The 21,250-nt window shown below is 39.3% G+C and overlaps 1 protein-coding gene across 1 annotated transcript in view; it reads right to left on the reverse strand.

Moving 5' to 3' along the window:
- The window catches only part of CNTNAP5 (contactin associated protein family member 5), a 299,098-nt gene that overhangs the window by 45,988 nt on the left and 231,860 nt on the right, over window positions 1-21,250 (reverse strand). Inside the window, exons 15-18 of the mRNA XM_086616177.1 lie at window positions 12,855-13,011; window positions 3,654-3,781; window positions 3,301-3,471; window positions 997-1,215 (exon numbers count right to left, since the gene is read on the reverse strand). Coding sequence (XP_086472303.1) covers window positions 997-1,215; window positions 3,301-3,471; window positions 3,654-3,781; window positions 12,855-13,011 — 675 coding nt within the window. The remainder of the gene's footprint in view (window positions 1-996; window positions 1,216-3,300; window positions 3,472-3,653; window positions 3,782-12,854; window positions 13,012-21,250) is intronic.

The following is a 21,250-nucleotide window of genomic DNA, read 5'->3' on the forward strand; positions in this document are numbered from 1 at the left end:
ATGAATCAATAGCTATGAGGGAAGGACTTCTGGCCACTGATGCAGCTATATCTATTTATTAATAGATTCATTCATTACATTCAGAGCCCAGTAATTACTGCACACATACACTACAAAAAGCTCAAATAAGTACCCCAAAATCTTCTCAAATCAAAGGGTATGGATACACACGTAAACTCTATTAAAATGTGTTGACAGGTTGAGGTTTGCAATAGCATTTCAGCTAAGTAAGAGAATCCATTTTAAGGAAAGAATGAGTAGTTACCCGAGTGGCCCTGAATAAGAAGCAGGTTACAACCCACTCCATCACTGAGCAGATTACTCAGAAAGACAGCATTTGAATATAAAAAAGAGAGAAGTCCCTTCATTATTCCTGATTATATTGTCAAACACAAAATGGTCTCAATCTATGTTTCATTTGAAAGGGAGATGGGGAAAGAAACTATATGCAAACAGAGATTTTTTCTGTTGTGTTTTTTTTTTTTCCCGTTTGAAAGATCACCTTCAGTTAAAATAACTGTATTTGCTTTGACTGTGTTCATAGTTCTCTCACACATACAGTCTGTGGCCAAATAAGGGTTTTGGCAGGCATGCTTGAAAGAACAGACTTTAAGGCTGTACTGTCATCAGGCTTTGCCCTAGAAACTTCTATGAAGAATTTATGCCTTGTACATGGCATCTAAAAAGACAGATCACATTTCCTACAGCAAATTACAAGGCCAGTGCAGCACAGGAAGAAATACTAAGAATTCTTCGGCAATAAATATGTTTCAAGCAATCTTAGACCCTAAATATACCATCTAGTACAGCACGGTTAAACTATGGTTGATGCTTTGAGTGTAAAGGCGGTAGTTTGGGTTTGCCTGTGCAGGAGTGGAAGAAGAGAAAGCAGAATTAGATCACCACATTCAAGCTCAATGGTGAAACAACAGCATCACCAAGACATGGACATAGAAATATTGTACATGTCTACAGAAACCCTTAAATGGTCCCTACCTACAAATAATTGACTGTTGAGCTGCAAGCGGAAGTGCCCCTCAGCAGGGGCCTCCAGGACCTTCTTGGGGAGGCTGTCCACCTGGAGAGAGGTTTGCTTCAGGTTCCTCTCTGCTTGGACGTAGTGCCACTGGTTGTCATTCAGCGGTGTGGGAGACTGCACAGTGGCTTCTGTGGGGCCATTCCCGACATCTATGGAGAAGGTGATCTCTTTGGGGGCTGGAAGAGATAAACAGATGTGAAGAGGAAGTGAAGGTCTGAATCGAATTGTGGTTTTAACATCAAGAAATCTTACATAAATATAGGGTCCATTAACTTTTATGTCAGCAAATAGTACAGCGTCATTTACCTCCCAGCTCCTACACAGCAGCTTATACATAAATCTAAGCCTGCAGCCTCACTGTTTGATCTCTGCTGTGATTACGCTTGGCTGTGGGTACCCATCTTTTTTTTTGCTGTAACAATTACAGTGCTCTAGAAATAGTTTATTCTCTTTTTGAAGTGTCAAATGTTGTACGAAAGTCACACAATGCTAGCAGAAGATTTTGGACAAATAATGCTAAGATGGGAGAAAGGATGAAGGAGCAATTTCTGACTAAATCTTTCAAAATGCATGTACTTAACAATTACAGAACTTGGCTGCATATGGTAGGAGAGAATCCTACCATTCATTTGCCTGAATAAGCCTGACCCAGTAAGCACGGAAAAACAGATGAGCAAAACTAGTTCATTAGTGATCCTAAACTGAAGAGGCACATACAACACACGCCCAGAGATAGTAAGGCTCCTAGAAACAGGATGATAATTGAAAAAAAAACCCCAGCCATATAAAGGAGTCCATCCTCCTCTGCTGAAAGCCTGAAAGACTTTTTAACATTCTTGCTACTGATTATTTTTCCTCTTCCTAAATGCCAAATACACCAGAAAGACCAAGAACCAGGTTCACAGACCACCAAACCAGAAGGCTGTGGATTGAAAATTCATAAAAACCTGTTATTTCAAGCCCAACAAATTGAATAGGTCTGGTTTTGGAAGCTGCTACTTAGTTAGTTAAGATAGGAAACACTCCATAGGGATAGACAAAGATCTATTCTGAGCCCCTGCATCTGCTAAAAGGCCGTTTCCCTTCGAAGCAGCTGGTCTGTGGAGCTTCCTTGATACAAGGCCTTTAGGCAGCAAATTCCATCTGGCATCAAGAAACACAACACCAAACTACTAATGAGAAGCCTGAGTTTAAAAGACAAGCCTTTCCCCAAACTTTTAAATAACTTATTTCTCTAGAATTACAGATTTAACACACATAACAAAAGCTTTCACCAAACAATCCCTTTAGTAGTGTACAGCATTTGTTATATTTGATTTCAAAATGCCATTTTAACTTCTATATCCCTGAGAACAAAATGCAGTACACTGAAGTACAATGGAACTGGACTTCGAAGTGCAATTAACTGTAAATCATACCTCATTACCTTGTGATAATACAGCATGACATTTATCATTGGTTTAATGAATCGAAGGGCTTTGGGCCCTGTTTTATTAAACTTTATGTTGGGGTTATTATAAGCATATTATAAAATGCATAGCACTTAGTTTGTTTTTCCTAAGCTTGACAGAATTTGAATGAATACAGAAGACGTATTTCATGTCAGAGCCACGGTACTCTTTTGTCACTAATAAATATTTGAAGTCATCAGAACACAAGTGAGGCAAAACCTCACTAATTAAGTTCCCTGTTACTCTCCTTTACATACTGAGTAGCAGTTATTCTGTAGTCACTTACTACATTTTGAAGTGTTCAAGGCCCATTGCAACTGTGACTGACTCATCTTGCATTATCATCCTGTCCTTCACAGACTCTCACCTAATAGCTACACCATGCATGCTGAGTTCCTCTAAAACACTAGGGTTGCATCAGACTGCATATGTTGCTGATACAGAAATAAAAGTAACCATCAGAGTGGTTGTATTAAATTTGTCATCTTTCAACCAAAATTACAGTCTACAGGTACATCTAACCAATAGCTTTTTCTCTAAAGAGGAAAAAAAATATCAACATTGAAAAAGCAAATTCAATCACCTGTTTGTTTAGGAAAGATAGACCTAGCCATAACAACATTAAGTGTAATGACCAAGGCTATACAGGGAAACTGTCAGGAGAGACAGATAAGCCTAGATTAATGTCTCCATCTTATCCTCTTCAGGCACCTCCAACCACCTCAAGACAGAAGAAAATATATCCTTCCCACTTCCCTGCACCTGTCAAATTGGGCAAATACAGCAAGATTTCTCGATGGTGAAACTTACAGCTTATTTCAACTCGTATGAAGTCTTTAATCCCAAGGTTTTCCAAGAACACCCCAGAGACAGCAGTAGTTTTGAAGAAGAAGGAGATGTCTGCACTGACCTCGGCGTGGAAGGTGGGGAAGTGCAGGTAAGAGGCCTCCGTGTTGAAGGAAGCGGCGTTCCAGAACTGCCCTGCAAACACAACCCCCTTCTCTATAGTTAATTGGCACAAGACAGCAGCTGTGAGCTGCGCATGGAAAGTCACCTTTCATCAGATAAATACATATAACAAAAAAAACTAAAAAAAAAAAAAACGAAACAAAAAGAAAGGCAACATTCTGTACCTATGGAAATGGAGAAGAGCTAGTACTCACTGTCTCCATAGCAACGCAAAGGGCCGATTTTCCAAGCAGCCTCCGAATTTGATCTGTTTGTGTCAGTGATCACTATCTGAGTTACAGGCAGATGGTTTTTAAAAGCAAGGAGGCCGGTGTCGTTTGTCCTGGATTATAATAAACAAACAGAAAGAGACAGATTAACCACAGACAAAATCCCCAGCACTCCTTATGCAAGGCATTATTTGAAAGATGGTTACTTAAAGATGAAAGGTCTTTCGCAGAATTACCTAGAAGACTTGTGACTGGTACACGCTGCTTAGGATACGTGTACGCACGTGTGTGCTCTATGCTCGTACGTAACACTGACCGCTGAAGATGCTGTATTTGCACACATGATACTGTCTGGTATGGACTGTAACTGCGTTTCAGCTGTGCCAGAATGATTGCAAACCTGAGGCAGAGTGCTGCCATTCTACCTGACGGCCATTAATGCAAACTGGGCTCTACTGGGTTTCCTCAGCAGGATGAATTTGATGTGGATCAGGTATAAGCCACAGTTTGCATTTCTGTTAAGTTAGCTGGAGACAGATAACAGCATTTATGCTGGCTTTAGGCTTTATCCGAGCAGGAAAGGGACACACGATACCCGATCCAGCATGCTGTTAGCACGGGGCAGCCAGACAAGACCTGATCCAGCTTCAAGATGGCTGGTACGCAACTGACTCAGCACATGGCAAAGACGGTTGAATTGGCAGAGTGAGTTTGCACTGAATCAGCCCTTCGCGTTACGCGTCTGTGCAAATTTTGGTTCAGCAACTGAAATACTGAAGGCTGATTTACTGCATTGTCACGCTACAGTCTCGTGTTTGTATCAGCTGGGCTTATTCTTCAGCTGCGACCAACTTACACACAGCTGCTAGAGAGCAAGAGAAAAGAAAGAAAAATTCCTAAAGGATCATTTCTTTGTTTCCACTCTGTGTGTGCTGGGCAAATTGCTGTTCCCAAAATGCAGCACGGTGTTTCATGGCAGCCCTCTGGTCCTTAAGCTGATCCATCAGCTTCGACTCTGGCAGGGTATGCAGATGCACGATCATCCCACTGTACTTCATGAACCAACTAAGTCTCTCAGGCATCCAGCCCTGACCTTGCCAGAGCCAAACTGCCCTCTCGAGGTATTTCTCAATTGATTAATTATAGAGAGGCGAGTGCTGCTGTATCTCATCTCCACAGTGATAATTTTTTTCTTCTCCTAGCTCTTTTTCTCAGGGTTGAGCTCTGCTGTGCATCTGGGAACGTACACCTGGCAGAGCATCCTTCATGGAGCCAAATTTCAATAGTTTTGAAGAAAAGGATCCCTGCGTCTGCATGGCCCAGCAATTCGCATGCAGTGTCTGCACTCAACTCACTTGTCTACTCAGAGGTGAAAGGCTACATGCTGCACATGGAGATGGCAACAATGATCGGAACCAAAATGTCAATAATCCCAGCTTTACACCCACTTCTTTTTCAGGCAGGTATGACACAAAACCTCAGGAAACAGGTATCACTTTTTGAGTGATACCACTGCCAAAAAGTCTGACATCCCAGGTAGAATCCCAGGCTGCCTATATGCTTCCCATAATACCACCCTCCACAAACACACCTCTTGCTACAGTTCCAGCCGTGGGAAGGGACACAGGACTTCAGCAAAGAAATAATACTCAGTATGAACACTGCAGCTGTGCTCTGACACACAGCCATGGATGTTTGCTTGACTAAGTGCTCTGCTCTGATTAATGTTAGAAAAAATAGAAGGGGTATTTTGATCTTTTTGGTAAAGGCTGCATATATTTCATTTATTTTTCATTGTTTCTAATTGCATGCAGCACAGTCTCGTAATTGTCTCCTAATTCCAAGGGGAAAAGGAGAGGTACCTTCCCTGACCCTAACATTTTTTTCTTGCTTCAGTGGGTGTCTGACATGCAGATAATTGCAGACAAAGCACAGTAAGATGAAATTCCCAGGCATGAGGCAGAGTGATGCCTTCAACATAGACTCAGAACGAAAAATACCAGGTATGAATCAAAAGTATATGGTCTCCAAATCTCTTCACAGAGATGTCTCGGCAGTATACTCATATAGCTTATTGTATAAATCTTTGAAAGTTAGTGTAAATGCTCTCAACAGATTATGAAACAGTTGTGACAAAACCTGAACTATTTGAGCATTTCATGAGAAAATAAATAAAGCATTTCATGGGTGGGAAGAAGAGTAACGAGAATGAATGAAAGAAAGGTGGAAAGATGCACAGAAAGAGGACATAAAATACACAATATACACATGAATAACTAAGCTGGCATTTGCTTTTTTTTTAAATAATAAAAAAAATTCCACAAAATATTTAGGGAGGTTTCCTGCAAATTTATTTTCATTCAAAAAATAGTGCAGTCTTTTGACTAGCTATGATAAACATTAAAATAAAAATCATATCTTCCTACAGCTACCACTGAAGATATCTACAAAAAAAATGAAATGGTGACATTTTAAAGATATCTATTCCACGTCTCTGAAAACTGCATTGCTTATTAGATATTCTGTTATATTGCATGAAGTTCTTTTATATTGAATTTTATGACTCTGAGCTTTTACTAGTTATATGCCAGTGTCACGGAGAACTTTAGAAGTATAGCTCAACTGTGAGAAAGAAAAATATTCAAGATCTAATAAAAATCTTCACTTTTATGTTAATGCCTTGAAAACTCAATCAAGTTTCTCTTGAAGCTCCAACAGCACATTTTATATATTTTATTCTCTCACACATAGAGAAAAAAGACTTGTGTAAGGACACATATTCTCATACAAGCAGACACTGAAATACAACCTACCAGAAAAACATTCTGTCTTTCAGAGAAGATGTTAATGACAGGAACAACATACCTATTGTTACAGTTTAATATTATTATTTCATGGTAGGAAATCAAGTTTTTGGTGAAAAATCAACACCTCATATGTTTCAGCCAAAAATAGTAGAAGAGAGACTTGAAAACACTATGCCAGGCCCTCATGAGAGCTAGAGTTTAAGTGTCTTAAATTCCTGGTATTCTTTAAATTGAACCTATTTCAGACTCCATTTCTTACACAGCATCACGATTCCTCTTCTCTTTACATGGTGCACCATGACAGCCTCTCAAACATAGTGTATTATGCCTCAGAGAGGAGCAAGACGGATTCATGTACCTGTACAATAATTTCCTGGGGGCACTACTGTGGCACTACAAAATACAAATATTCCAGAGTTTAGACAAAACATTTGGAATTTTGCCTGAAGGGGGCTTGGGGATCACTTCTAATGTACTACAGTTTTCAAATAAAAAGTGCTATTTTCTGATAGAAGGCACCTGCACTGTGATGTGCACATACATGATTTTGTCTTTTTAACAAAAACAAAACCCTGTTAGATTTATTATTTTTGTATTTGCTCCCAGAGCTAGCTTTTACTTATATGTATTTTAATTTAGCAGTTCACATACACTTAAAACCAGATTGTATTTCATTTTCTACAGCTGCTTCTCAGGGTAGCCCAAACCACTACTTTATTTCTCCTAGCAGGTCTCACGTAGCTCTGTGACCACTTCCACTGAGCCTGCCTCTTGTGCCACGCTATGCCTCGCTTCTCAGTATTGAGAACTATGGTGGGTCCTGCCTGCAGGAGGGTCCTGGAGGGGTGAGACTCCTTGGCCAGGAGTGTATGTTCAGTCCTGATTTCACAAAAATCAAAGTAGGTTTTATCCCCTTCCTGAATGAGTCCTGTACATGCAGAAAACTGTACAAATAAATTAAGAAACTTGAGAAGCAGACCTTCTTCTTACCTGACTTGGCACTCAATTCAGCACAAATTCAGATGAAAATTTGAATGCTTTTCTGAAGGTGGAAAGCACCCTCAACGAACAGATGTTTCTCTGAGCTCTTTGCATAAATGGTAGTATCAATTTGTAATTCCCACAAACCAAACCAAATCCAATAATGCCCTTTAAATTAAATCACTGAAGTATTTTTAGTATGGGTATTAAATACAGTTGGATGTCATCTATTTATGCATGTCTGAAGATTAATGTCTGTATCTACCCAAAGGACTTCCTCAATAAGCTGATACATGTTACACATCATACAAACACTCTATGTATGGGGGAAGGGAAAAAAGAAGAAAAAAATTTTGCTGCAAGTGCAGCAACGCTAAAAGTGATAGTGCAGCAACTGGATACTTTAAGATGTAGCACAGGTAGTCTTACCTGTAAATGTCAAATAACTATTTTGATGGTAACACTATGAGACTATTTTTCTTCTTCCTGGCTACTAATATAAGCATGCTTAAAAAAAAAAAATCTCACTCTATGGTATCCTAACAGTGTAAGCCACCATAAACTGGTAATCTCAAGGTAGCTGTTTCCATATTTTTTCTAACAGATGGTAGAGCAGTGGTGCCATTAAATATAATTTCTTCTGATATGATCCCCTATTGGTACATTTTCTTCTTGTACGTTAATGAAAACTCTGGTGGGGTCTGAGCCTCAGTAGCTCAGATATTCAGTGCAGATTTTCATGAATACAGTACATTTGGGAAAAAGAATACTATCATCAGCAGATGTCAATGAACCGCATGAGGAACAGGCCAGCGAAACAGATTTCCATCAGAAAAAGTTTTGAGTCCTGTACAGGACATATCATTAATAATCCAATGGAACACATTTTAATTGCTGTCTTACCCATCAGCTGCATCCAAAAATGCTTTACTGGGTACAATAATGTAGAATCATGATAAAGAAAAAATCATCAGCAGAAAGTGACATACCTAGTAGTTGAAGGCAAGATGCAGTGGCTACATTTTGCTGAATTAGAGAGAAGAGGTACAGAGAAAGAGTTTGGTAATGATAGTAATGAACTGATTCCCAACACCTCAGGGGCCTGCTGCAGCCAACTCTCTGCAGGCAGCTTTTCTAGCTTGTTGACAAATGCAGTCATGAAGGCAGATATCCAAGACAGCTCTATACAGGCCAGGTCACCTCCGGCAGGGTTTATTTATGAGCTCACAGGCTCTGCAGACTTGCCTGCGCTGCTGCTGGGGGAACGAATTCAGCACGGGATAGTGGCTGAGCAAACAAAACCTGTCAAATCTGGGCTCGTCAGCAGCTGGGTTTCTCTGCCCTGCTCTCCTCAGCCCTTCCAGTTTTAGCATCCTGGCTCTGGCACAGCTTTGCACAAATATAGCTCATCTAAAGAGGGCTTCATTCGCTTCCACGGGGCTTTGCTCCTTCTCGAACAAAGCCGGATATGCTTAATATATCTCTGGAAGGCAAAGTGGGTCTCCAATAGTAATATCCCCCTCTCCCTTCCCCATGCCCCCTCCTTGTTTTCATGTCCTGTGGTTCCCTTGCTGCTTGCAGTACCCCAAAGGCACAATAAAGAGGTGAATGGATGTTACTTTGGAAATGGGAAGACTCAAAGGTTTAGTTACCCTGAGAAGAAGGCTGTTCTGGAAGATAAAGGAAAAGGATATTATAATTTGAATAAGAACACTGGAGAATAGAAATAAAAGATGGTCAATCAGCTATTGGTTAGAAACAACTGTCCATCACACTCTGCTGAGATGCCTGAACTTCCTGTACAAAATGACTTCCAGAGATGCTGTTCTTTCTGTACAAAATAAAAAGCTGTAAAGTTCTCCACATTCACAAGGTTTCCAGGTGAATGCAGTCAGTAAGAAATAGGTTTGGTTTGGTGACTGGCTTCAACCAAGTATTTGCATATGGAGTGGAAAATGGATTCCAGACAGACAGATCAAAGTAGGAAACGAACTTCAGGACAGTCACGTGCCACCATGGCATGAAAGGTGTTCATCCCATTTAAATTAAAGGATTGGTGAGCAGCATGACTTTTATTGTCAAGGCAAGAGAGTTTTGCTTGAGATGGATGACAACCTGGGAGAGGTATTTAAGGATCCAAAGGATCTCTGGAATGGACTGAAGATAACACAACCCTGTCTGCATTTCAGAATTACTTTAGTCTTTAGATCAGTTTAACAACTTTCCCCAGTAACGCCTGTGTCAAGAATGCATCTTCTGTTTGAAAAAGGGCACACCTTTCGAAAGACAATCGCCTTGAAGGTAAGTGCTTGAAGCTACGGTAAACTTGTCTCATCTATACATAACTTGTCCCAACAGTTAACTATTCTCAATGTTGAGGAAGTGAAAAAGAGACAAAGAAAACATTTTCTGGACTACATTTAGCTTCAGCTTGCAGCCACTGGATTTCTATGCATGTTCCCATCCACTAGCAAGAGCTTTTAAAAGTCAGGAATCTCTCTTTTTTGGAGGTATGCATAGACCATAGTCAAATCACGTTAACACCTTTCCAGATCCCTTTCCTGGGTCAGGGTGACAACTTGTGCCTGTGCTCCCTCAGCAGAGGTGTTCTCCCGCAAATACCATGAAGGCGTTCCACTATTCTGCAGTGACAGAATTAGCTGTCATCATACTGCAGAGTTTGGAAGTATGGTCAGGAACTGGATGGGAAAAGATACTTCTCACTGGAATGCTTTAATAAAAAGAAAGGTGAAAAATATAGAAGCCTTCCCCATATTGCATGTAACCAATTATGTTTCTGTTCATCTGGCCAGCATAACTCCAGGGGGACTCACTTGGTGTCACGTCAAGTAAAAGCCCAGAGATAGCAGCTGGCTCAGGTGTCTGCTTAGATATCATTTAAAAGTCAGCATGCCTAAAAGTGCATATTGTGTGCTGCCAAACACCTGGCTCAGGACTTTGGTCTGTTTTCTCTTGTCTTCCATTTCTTTTGCTTCTCTGAGAAATTAGGAGCTGTTTCTGCACTCAGGGAAACCAAATCAAAGTAAAATCCTAAGCCTGGCTCCTCTTCAGCAGGATGCTCCAGCTATTCTGGCGAGGTCCTGCCTTGGAGCTGCAGTGAACAGCCAGATTTATCTAAAAGGAGCAAAAATGATTTTCTGGTTTTCCACTCTGCAGCACCCATTTTATTTCATGCTAAGGCAAATAAATGCATCTACTGCTGTCTTACTTCTTCCAGTATAACATATAGCAGGTTAAAGTCACAGTTCAGATCTCAGCAGGTTTCAGATTCAAATACTCATTATGTATCAGGAGGTCAGTGTTCTAGCAGAGAAACACAAAAGTAATCTTCAAGAAGCATGAAATTTCTTATGTTTAGAAACTCTTTGTAAAGGTCAGGGACTTTTAGCTTTTAAAACGGCAACCTGCAATTTAGAATTATACCAAAGTCCAAATGGATTAGAAAACAAAACAAAACACCTGAACCCCCAAACCAACAAACAAGTAGGCAGTTCAGCTGAGGAAACTTCTATGCATATCCTGTTATTATATTGAAATTAGGAGAAGCAAGTAGCTCTGTGAGCTGCCAAGCTAATGAAGCATGATTTCCAACATCTCTCTCCCATGAGGATTTTCCAAAATCAAATAAAACTGTAAGCTTCCTTAACTTCCTTCTTGTGGGTTTTAACTGGCCTTTTCCCCTCAGCATGGCATAAATTTTCATAGAATGTGTAATTTCTAATACTTTTGAGATTTCTCCTTCTCTGTTAAAGACATTTGAAATGTGTCTGCTTGTTCAAAATCATTGGGTGTAGGGAGGGAAGGGAGACAAAACCCCACAGCATAACTCATTTAGGTCTCATCTCCTTCCGAGACTGAGCAGAAACACTATAAAACTGCCTTTAGCTTTCACCTTGCATTGGTTTGTACCAGTGGTGCACTGTCCTGCGATCTTGGACTACAGCCCCAACGGTCTGCCTGTGCAACACACTCTGCTCTGCTTGAGCAGCAGCTCCCTGGAAAGTGAAATGTGGATTATGAACACAGCCAGGCACCAGTGAAAACATGCTTTCCATGCTCATGCATAAACCTCATCAAAGTGCTTCTGATAACCAAATGCTAAAGAAAAGATAGGTTACCATGCACGGCCAGGCCTCTCTACACAAATCACATTCATAAACCAACATTTACATAAAGATCTTCCTGAAGAAATCCCCTTACAGCTATGATTTTTGAAAGTGAATAGTGACCCCAGGGATATAAAGGGTCTAAGTGAATAATCACACTGTCTGGAAACCAAGCAACCAAAAAAGCCCAACACTTACAGTGACAAGACATTTCTGAATTATTTTTTTTTGTTTCAAGACCCCTTACAGTTCGTTTCTACTCATTCTAAGTAAAGGTTTCACAGGGATAATTTGGACACTATTTCAAACACAGTAGCCTATGACAGCAAGACATTTCTTGTCTATTTCCATTATTTGTAATTTCTGAACTACTCGAGGTTAAAATATCTTTTTTTTTTTTTTTCCGAGAAAGGGCAGCAGCTCCTATCAGTGAGTGGTCCAGAAGGAAGAGAGGGTGAAGCAGAATTTTCACATGTATTTTTATAGTGTTTAAAACTGTGCTTTCAACAATACTCATCTGGCATTTCTGTCCCCTTCAACACAAGTATGGAATTAATAGGAAAGTTCACAAACGAGCTCTCAGCTGCTGGAGAGTCTCTGAAGGTGCAGAGAATGGGAGAAGATTGTGAGGTGGCCTTTGCAAATTCATGCAGCATCAGGGCACAACAAAGGTCTGAACCCGAGGAAGGCTTTGAATGTTCATGCTGTAAGTCTAAAGCTTCCTATGGAAACTGAACATACAGAAGCCAAAGAAAGTCTTTCCATTGACTTTAAAAAGCTTGGAACCCAATGTAAAAGAAAGTTAAGGTACATACAGACGTACTGTTTCACAGGAAAAATACAAGTCTTTTTAATATTACAGATTTGTTCTTCAGCTGCCTGTACCTGAATCTTGCTGTCTATGCCTGAATTTTCTGCTCTGATATATACCCATGCACCAATCTCCTAGAGCCTTTGTTCATGCAATACTCCAATTGAATCAATGGAAAATTTTAAACAAATAAAATGACTGGATTTGGCATTCAACAACAAAGATTTTTTGAAGACAACCCATCTCAGCAACCTGTTTCAGCCAGATGTCTCCAGTTCAAGTAAGAAATTTAAGATTAAATCAGAAGTCCAACTTCTAGTTTGACTTTCATTCTCGTTTGATCATACTTAAGTCATTCAAGCTTCCTGAGCTGTGAATCAGGAAAAGATTTAAGCCTTCTTGCCCTGCTTCCTATCCCCAGCTTTCACACGCACACTACTATACATGTTAAAATTATTACCATTCTTCTCTATCTGCGTCACAGTTGCAAAAATATCTCATATCCAGACAACTTTCTTCCAGTCCACATGCACACTGTTGAATGCCTGGAAGAGATCCTCCCCAGTAAAGATGCTTTTCATTGGCACGGCCAACCCACCAAGCAAATGGCATTCCATCTGGATGAAAGGGGAAGCGGGGGTGGGGTAGGGGGGAGAGAAAGAGAAAAAGAGAGAGAAAGAGAACTTGATAAGCAAATCGTATTCTCCTGAGAACGAAAAGAGAATGGAAGTGGACATGTTAAATAATACTGAAAGAAAAGATGCGAACTACAGACAAAGTAACAAACCATAAACTTTGCCCAAGTTCCATTTCACAGAACACACATTGAGAAAGCAACAGCTTTAAGGCAATCTCGTTTGGTTTGAGGAGCAGATGTTTTCCCCATAGGGCTCATCTGCCAATCACCCACGAGAACCTCAGTACATCTCATCTGCAAAGACCCAACACCACTGTCTGCACCAGCTGTGTCTATTGTTTTTGTGTGACACTAGAGGGGAGATCTGATCACTGAAGGAGCCTGAAAACAATTCTCCTGCCATGACTGACACTGCACAGCTGTCTTGAACGACCCAGTATTGGCCAAGGACCTCTTACAGAGGTCTACTTGTTAGAAAGAGACTCTAGCTCTTAGATCAGGATTTTTAAACTTAAGACTCATATATAAGAGCAAAAATATTCAGAAATAGCACACACACTGACCTATTACTATGGGCTTAATACAGCTCCTCTCAAAACTAATACCAAAATTTGTATCGGTTTCTAAGAGAGCAGGACTAGGGATTTTAATGCACTCTCCAAGGGTGGAATTTGTAAATGCAAAGCTCCATAAGATATTAAAACATCCTAGATTAAAGATTCAGGTAGAACATAAGTGGGGAAAAAGATATCCCTACTCGGGAATTAATCTGTCTCTGTGAAGTTGTTTTCTATCTACAGGAGTTCTAAGATCTATGTATTTATATAAACCAAGATAGTTTTTGTTTAAATTTTATAATCCGTTATACATCAAGCATTAAATATTAATAGTCAGATACAGTAAGAAGATTCAGACATAATGAAATCCACGGATTAACATTTTGCTAAGATGGACTTTGTCTTCCAGCTCAGATACTTTTTCATTGACTTCTTAATCCTTAAATCAAGAAATGTAATCAGTTATACATACAGGTAGATGGCAAAATTTAGCAAAATTGACATATTAAGACTTTTTGATCAAAGGAGCTTAGAAAAATAAACCGCACTGCTAATGCAGAAAAAATGTTCCAATTTATTCTTCTGCTTTACTAACATTATTAGTAGGGAGTATTCCTAATTATACAAAGCAAGAAAGTCTAAAATACGAAATGCAATCAAGGTTAACTGTAGAGTGTAAGGGGCTAATTAAAATGAGTTTTAGAATCACTTGGCAAAATTAATTCATATTTGTTTTCCTTCTAAGCTTAGACTACTGAACTGTAAATTCATGAAAAACAGAAAAATAAAACTAGGAAGAGTAACTCCATTCTCATGATACCAACAATTAAGACATGACGAGTTTGACCAATACCCAGCGGTACTCATTAGAAAAACACAATTCAAGAACATCTAAGGATTGACCTTAGAAAAATGTGCACACTCGTTTTAGGTCTCATATTACCGTCAACACTTTATACTTTCTTTCTTTTCAGCTGATTTTCTTGCAGAAGTTGATTGCTGCAGCCAGTGAAACAGGTCTATACTACATTATCGGGAAATTACTTGGTAAAGCTTGGAATAGTAATGTTAATTGAATAAAAGGGTGATTTGTCTAGGAGTTGAAATAGATATTACACAGAAGTGCTTAATCTAATTTTAGAAGTGCCCATTCTGGAAAAAATATTTAGATAAAGATAAATCCTTCAGGTCATCAGCAAATAATGGTATCATTAATCAAATTCAACCTGTGTCAGATTCTTTGGTAGAAATTATTATATACTTAAACATAACAGTCAAATAAGAAATCATTCATAAGAATTAAGAACGAGTAGTTTTCTGATGTCTTTTCAGATCTGTTGTTATTTGTTTCATTGAGCAATACCAAGCAAACACACACACATTCAGATTTATGATACAGACTGGGGAAGTGGTAGAAACGCCACAGCTCAAGTCATTTACAACTAAATTAAATACAGTGCTTAAAACCCAGAGCATTCAACATTATAAGGAACAATATTAGATCGTCAGGGGAATAGACTATAAAAAACCTGTCTTTTCAAAAATTTTATTTATTAGGCAGAGTTCTGCCACCCTTTACTTAAGACGAGTAAATTTTTCTCCCTAACTAGTCCCTTAGAAATCAATTGTAGTATTAAGGAAAATTATGTCCTGATTCTTCAAAACTCTTTTCCACGTGCTTAATTTTTAACAGACGAGAACTCACAGAGCTATTCAGTAAAGCTCTTAAATCTAAGGTACATCACCAATGTCCAAAGTGTTTAGGAATTACTGAAACATATTGTATATCATATACCTGTAATGCTGAAGTAATGCAATATTTCACTAGCAATGCAAATCAATCCATCCCTCAGTTCTTTCCAGAAAGTTTACACTGTTATACCTTGGCAGACACACAAGGTGCCTTGCATTGAGATGGAATTTTGCCAACAGGTGTTGATTAACATTCTTTCTTCTAAGCCTGTAGATTTGTTGCAATATATTCACTCCTGTAATCATGATATTACCATTTTTTCAAAGCATTTTGATTTCTCCACCACCTCAAAATGGATTAATTTCCCTTCTGTGGTGAAGTCACAGACAAAGTCAATGACATTAATCAAGGAGTTTTATGCGGTTATGGCTGCATAAATTAATGGTTACATAGGTCAGTGGAATACCACTTTAAAATTTGTAAACTAAAAGTCTATTTAATAAGAAGTGCTACTAATTCTTCATTCTGTGCTTACATTGTACCTAGTAATGCATTGTTTAGTCAAAAAAGGCAGTCAAAAGCCTACTGAGCAAAGTATTATTTTCCATGCATTTTTGTCTATTTAGAACTGAAAATAAATCTGTTACGATAAATCTATTAAGGTTGTCTTTGAACTCTATATTACGGTTCTGAAGGAGAACATGTGTGAAAAAAAATCCCAAACTAAGCAAAACAAACAAGCTTCAAGTGACTGAATTCACCAGTAAAAGAACAGAGACCAAGTGATTTCTTTCAAATGATTTCTTCCTGTACTGTTCAAGCTGCCTTTGGAAGGTTTTACTTTTGATAAAAAAATCCTCCAAAAAGGTAATTTTTTTTTTTATTTTTTGCAGGGAACAATAACCTTCCTGTGATAATTCTGCCTGGAAGCCTGTACAAACAGCTGTGATATTTGCATCACTGTTTTTACCATAATTTAGCACGGTATTGAACAAAAGAACTGAGCAGGCAGACAGTATTCCGTATCAAACCAAGTACTGCTGCTCGTTCACACTGCCAGGCACAGGTTGTAGAAAGTAGGTTGGCAAAGGTCTTCTGAAAGGGGTCTCATCTTCAGTTGATCATCTTGATTGTTCCCTCTACCTGTCTCCATAGACTGGTCCTTTGATCTATTCAACAGCTACTGTGCATATGTACCTGATTAGCCACGTAAGACTTTGGAAACCCTGGCATGTACAGTATAGAAACACACGGACAAGAACTCGTTTTTCTCCATCCAGCAGGCACAGAGAGTAAGCTCCTTTCAGATGTCAGCTCTTCAGCAGATCTCCAGTACCTGCTCTATCACTGCGCTTAACTGAGCTGTTCATTGTCAGTTCTCTGTGCGAAATCTGTTTCAGCAGAAGCAAGGCTGGCACAGACTGTACAGTTCACAAGCACAGAGGCTGGGGACTATGAAGAGACCACACGGAGGTTGTTTCCAGTGATCCTTAGGAGGAGATGCAGATTGAGATCAAATCCACCTGCAATGCGTATCTGGCTCTTCTAGTGACAAGAACGGCTGAACATGTATTTGGTGTCCCTCTACCAGCTTACAAGAAAATGCCTGTCCTCTTAAATCTCCCTTGTAATGACAGTTCTCTCATTTTCTGTATTAGAAAGCAATGACATTGCTAGCAACACAAGTTATTTGTAAAGGTTTTAGGCTTGCTCATGTTTTAAATGGTAGAGGATTTTTTCAAAAATTATTCGTATAGGCACTCAGAAGCTGGAGGAGGGGGAGAAGCAGCATATTCCAACAGTATGTAAGACTAAATTACTGTGTATATAAATCCCAAGCAACTTCTGTGCTCTGAGTTTACGTTTATATAGGCAGAAAATCTTAACATTCGATCAGCACGAGTTAAAACAAAGCCATACATTGTTAACAGTATTGTATTTAAATATTTCTCAGTATTGTCTGCATCATTTGCCAGGTAGTTCTTGTTACTGAAACAAAGAAAGATCTAATGAAAGAAATATAACGAGATAAACGGATCCCTTGTTAATATCCTGTGCTATATAAACCTAAAATCTGAACCCAGTAATTACATACTCCTAACACAGGCAAGGCTTTTGGGGTACTCGAGTTATTGAAACAGGTCAGCTAAAGGTCTTTTCCACCACCACAGCAAGTCAATTTATTTGTATCTGTCGAAACACTGAAACCATATTGCATAGAAACAACATTCTCTTGGCAGTCATGTTCAGTTTTTTCTCCAAAGTCCAACAGAGTTAGCAGAACTGACTTTGTTACATCTTATATCTATACATATTGCTGAGGAAAACATAGATTAATTTACATTGATGCTGTTTTCTCTAAAAGGAAGGAATTATATCAAAAAATAGTGAAAACTAGGAAATATTGATTGTAGAATTGCATAAACCAATCAAGCTAAGTCTTTGCTACTGCACTCAAAACCATAAAATATGTTTGCACTAGCCACTTCAACAATAATAAATCCTGCAAATAGCTCACCTGATGCACTGAACATTATATGAAACAAGTGGTTAGCAGATTCTTTTTATACATGTGTCTGTATATACACACACGTAGGTATAAGAAACAATTTCAATCTGAATAACTGAATCCAGAGGCCAATCCAGAGTACAATATAATCTCAGCTAATCCATTTTTAAAAGGCTCTTGAAAGAAAGAGTAAGAGAGTGAGAACAAGGGAAAACTGTGACAAGAGTTTACCAGGTCTTGTTTTCCCATGCTTGATTTTTTCCATCGCAACGTTTTTCTAGAGTTTATCAGAATTTCAACTTTAATTGAAGTAAAACCAAACTCTTCTCCTTTGGCCTTTTAAATGGAAAAAAAAAAATCCACTTTTGATAAATCAAATAAAAGTGTTTATAATAACTCTGGACAAAATCATGGACAAATTGAGGAATATTCCTATTTAGTGGGGTAATACAAATTAATATATTCTTAGAGGCTGTTTGTTCAGTGGTCTGTGTTGTTAATGGCTCAGAATCTGTACTGGTTTAAATGACAACTCACATCTCTGGGAGAACACACTAATGACACAACGCAGAGTGAACTCAGGCTGCGCTGCATTAACTAGAAGGTGCTATCTACCAAGATAAAATTGAGAATCCCCAATGACATGTTTCCTTTGAACATTATTAACTGAGTGACCAAATCATCCAGTTGATTTTGTACCATACTACTTCCGCTTTCGTGTGAACACATGCCTGTTTTATTCCTGGCTCTTCTCCTTTCAGTACAGCCATAACGACCATCTAACACTTCCTCCCTTTTACCCAAAACCTTCCCCATGCCAATTGTGCAATTCATTTTATTGTTTATTTTCTTTCTCAAACTGTAACCCGTGTAACATACCCTAGTTTTCAGAGATGACAACATGACTACGTTGGAAAGCACGGCTGGTCAAACACCGCCATCCTGTCCTGAGTAGCAGCGCTGCCAGGCAGCGCTATCAAGATTCGCACTGAATTTGATTTCAATTTCTGGCCAATTCTGCAACCCTTATTCGGAGCAGCTATCTAAAGTGAAGTAGTCCTGCTGATGCCAGTGGACGTACTCCTGGGCAAATGTTACTTAGTCACAAAGTCTGTCGCTTATTTTAAAATTATTTTGTTAAGTGTGGTTAGGAAAAGAGAAAAGGCAGGCAGTACTTTGCTGACATCTTTCTCATTTTTCAGCTTTGCTGCCAATGTACACTGCTTTCAGGCTGAAGTAATTGTTTAAAACAAAAAGAAAAAACATGCAGCAGCATTTGTCTTCATCTCTTTCTCTTAAGCAGAGAATTGCATCTCCCTCCGGAGCAGCTGTTATCATGGTGTGGTCTGTTCTTTCCTGGAGCTGTTAAGATGTTTTCACAGATGAGAATGGGCAGAAAGAAGGTAAATAAACATAGACCTTTGCTTCTTCTAGATTTAACAGGAGGCTAATGAGTAGAACTGCTGAGCTGCAATGGCAGAGTTGGGCCATCACACACTAACAGCACTTCAGGAAAAGCAAAATCATCATCAGCTCTTTGAGAGACAGATTTGAGGAAGCGCATAAGGATTTCAGACTCAAACACTTTCATATGCTGAGACTGAATCTACCTTCAAACTAAAATTTTGTCTCATGAATGTCTCTGCTGAAGGCCAAAGAAAGGCTGAAAATATTATGAGTACTTGCTTTCTCCTCTGCCAGCTCAGGCTGGGTTGTCTTCTCTATAAATTCTGGCCAAGTGACAACTTTCCTGAAAGATGCAAGTGGGAACTCAGCCAGCAACAGAAATTATGGGAACAGCTGAAAGCATGCAGGTTAGGAAGAAAAAGCAACAAAAACAACAACAACACAATCCGAAACAAAAAAGTGCAGAGAAAGATTACAGTTTTTACAGACAAATGACAAAAGAGAGAAAATATCAGCTTTGAATTCTCAGGAGTTTTGCTGAAGATGGACTGGATATCCTACCCTGTTGAAACAAAAAAATTATCTTCTTTCCTTTATGTCCTGCATTCCACTCAGCTTCACTTCAAACTTGTCCTTCTTGCTTTTAATTCCTTTTCCCTTCCTTTTTCCCCTTTTCCATTTAGCTTAATTCCACCAGGTAAACTCAGACAAACAAACCCTGCATTGCCTTAACAGATACGCATATGACATTGATGCATGTTCTGCCACATCCTTAATTCTGTACTGGGACCAGAAACTCACCAGTGGCCTGGATTCAACTCCAAGTGAACAATGACCATGGATAAGCCACAGTGCGCTCCAGCACGACCCTGCCTGGGCCAGAGGAGCAAGTCCTGCTCAGCAGATGTCTGGGCATTTTTTCCCTATGCCTTAGGTCTAGCCAGTAAGAATAATGGCAATAAGATGATGCCATCATTTGTTGCCCTCACATTACTCATTCAGCTCCTATGTGTTCATTCTCATCCTCCTTCACCAGTATCTTCTCACCACCATTTCCACTGGAAGGCCATCTCCTGCGGTGACTCAATACAGTGCCCAGGACAACAGTCTTTTGTTCTTAATCAGTTGTTCTGCATAAGTATAAAAATAGTTAGTGAATGTAAATAGTAGCAAGTGCTGAATTAATGGATTAATAAACAGAAGGTAACCAGATCATGTCATTCCAGTTCTTATAAAAATGCCATGGGGTACGGAAGAATCACATGAGCTTAAGGCTGAGGTTCTCTGTATCTGCAGCAGGCCAGTGCTTCTCAGTGGCTCCCGAGGGCTTGAGGAGGAGAACAGGAGCGACATTCACAGCCTCCCTGTATGCAGTAACACAGTCCAGTCTCTCAACATCCTACTGAAGCCTTAGCCACGTTATCTTACGAGCTCACTAGTTGAGGTGGCCTGTCTTAGATTGCCATATACCACATGGACTGTAGGAAAGCATGGAAGAGATGAGTGAGTTTGTAAGTTTAGACAGATCATATGCTCTTCTTCAGAGTTGTCTTTTTAAAGTGCTTTAATCGATGCAAAAGGGCTACAAGGTAAGGAGAGACTACTGAACCAACACACCTTACAAACTACTGTAAGGTGAGAGAAGTAGTTTATCACAGTAGTTTTTGTTCTTAAATGCTATTTAAGTTTTCATAGAGGAAGCAATTTCAGAGCCTAGAAGTAACATTGCAGAGCACAGAGGGGAAATAGTAGAAGCATCAAAGACTATGAAGGGTGCATCAAACCATAACCAATCATTTCATCACAAGAAAACTTGGTATTCAACTATTATTCACGAAAACGTTAAGTGAGACAATAATTTCTACAGAACTGTAAAAACTACATTATGAGCAACCAGGAAAGACTGCCAAGAAGAAACACTTTGCAGGCAGCTCGTTCATTCACTACTATTTTCCAAGGATAAAAAAGGCCAGATACAACAATTGGTATAAATGCATCTGACTCCAGCAAAATCAGGGTAGTCATGATGATTTGCATTCACTGAGCATCAGGC

This window comes from Tauraco erythrolophus, chromosome 8 (assembly GCF_009769465.1).
Source record: "Tauraco erythrolophus isolate bTauEry1 chromosome 8, bTauEry1.pri, whole genome shotgun sequence".
Taxonomy (NCBI): domain Eukaryota; kingdom Metazoa; phylum Chordata; class Aves; order Musophagiformes; family Musophagidae; genus Tauraco; species Tauraco erythrolophus.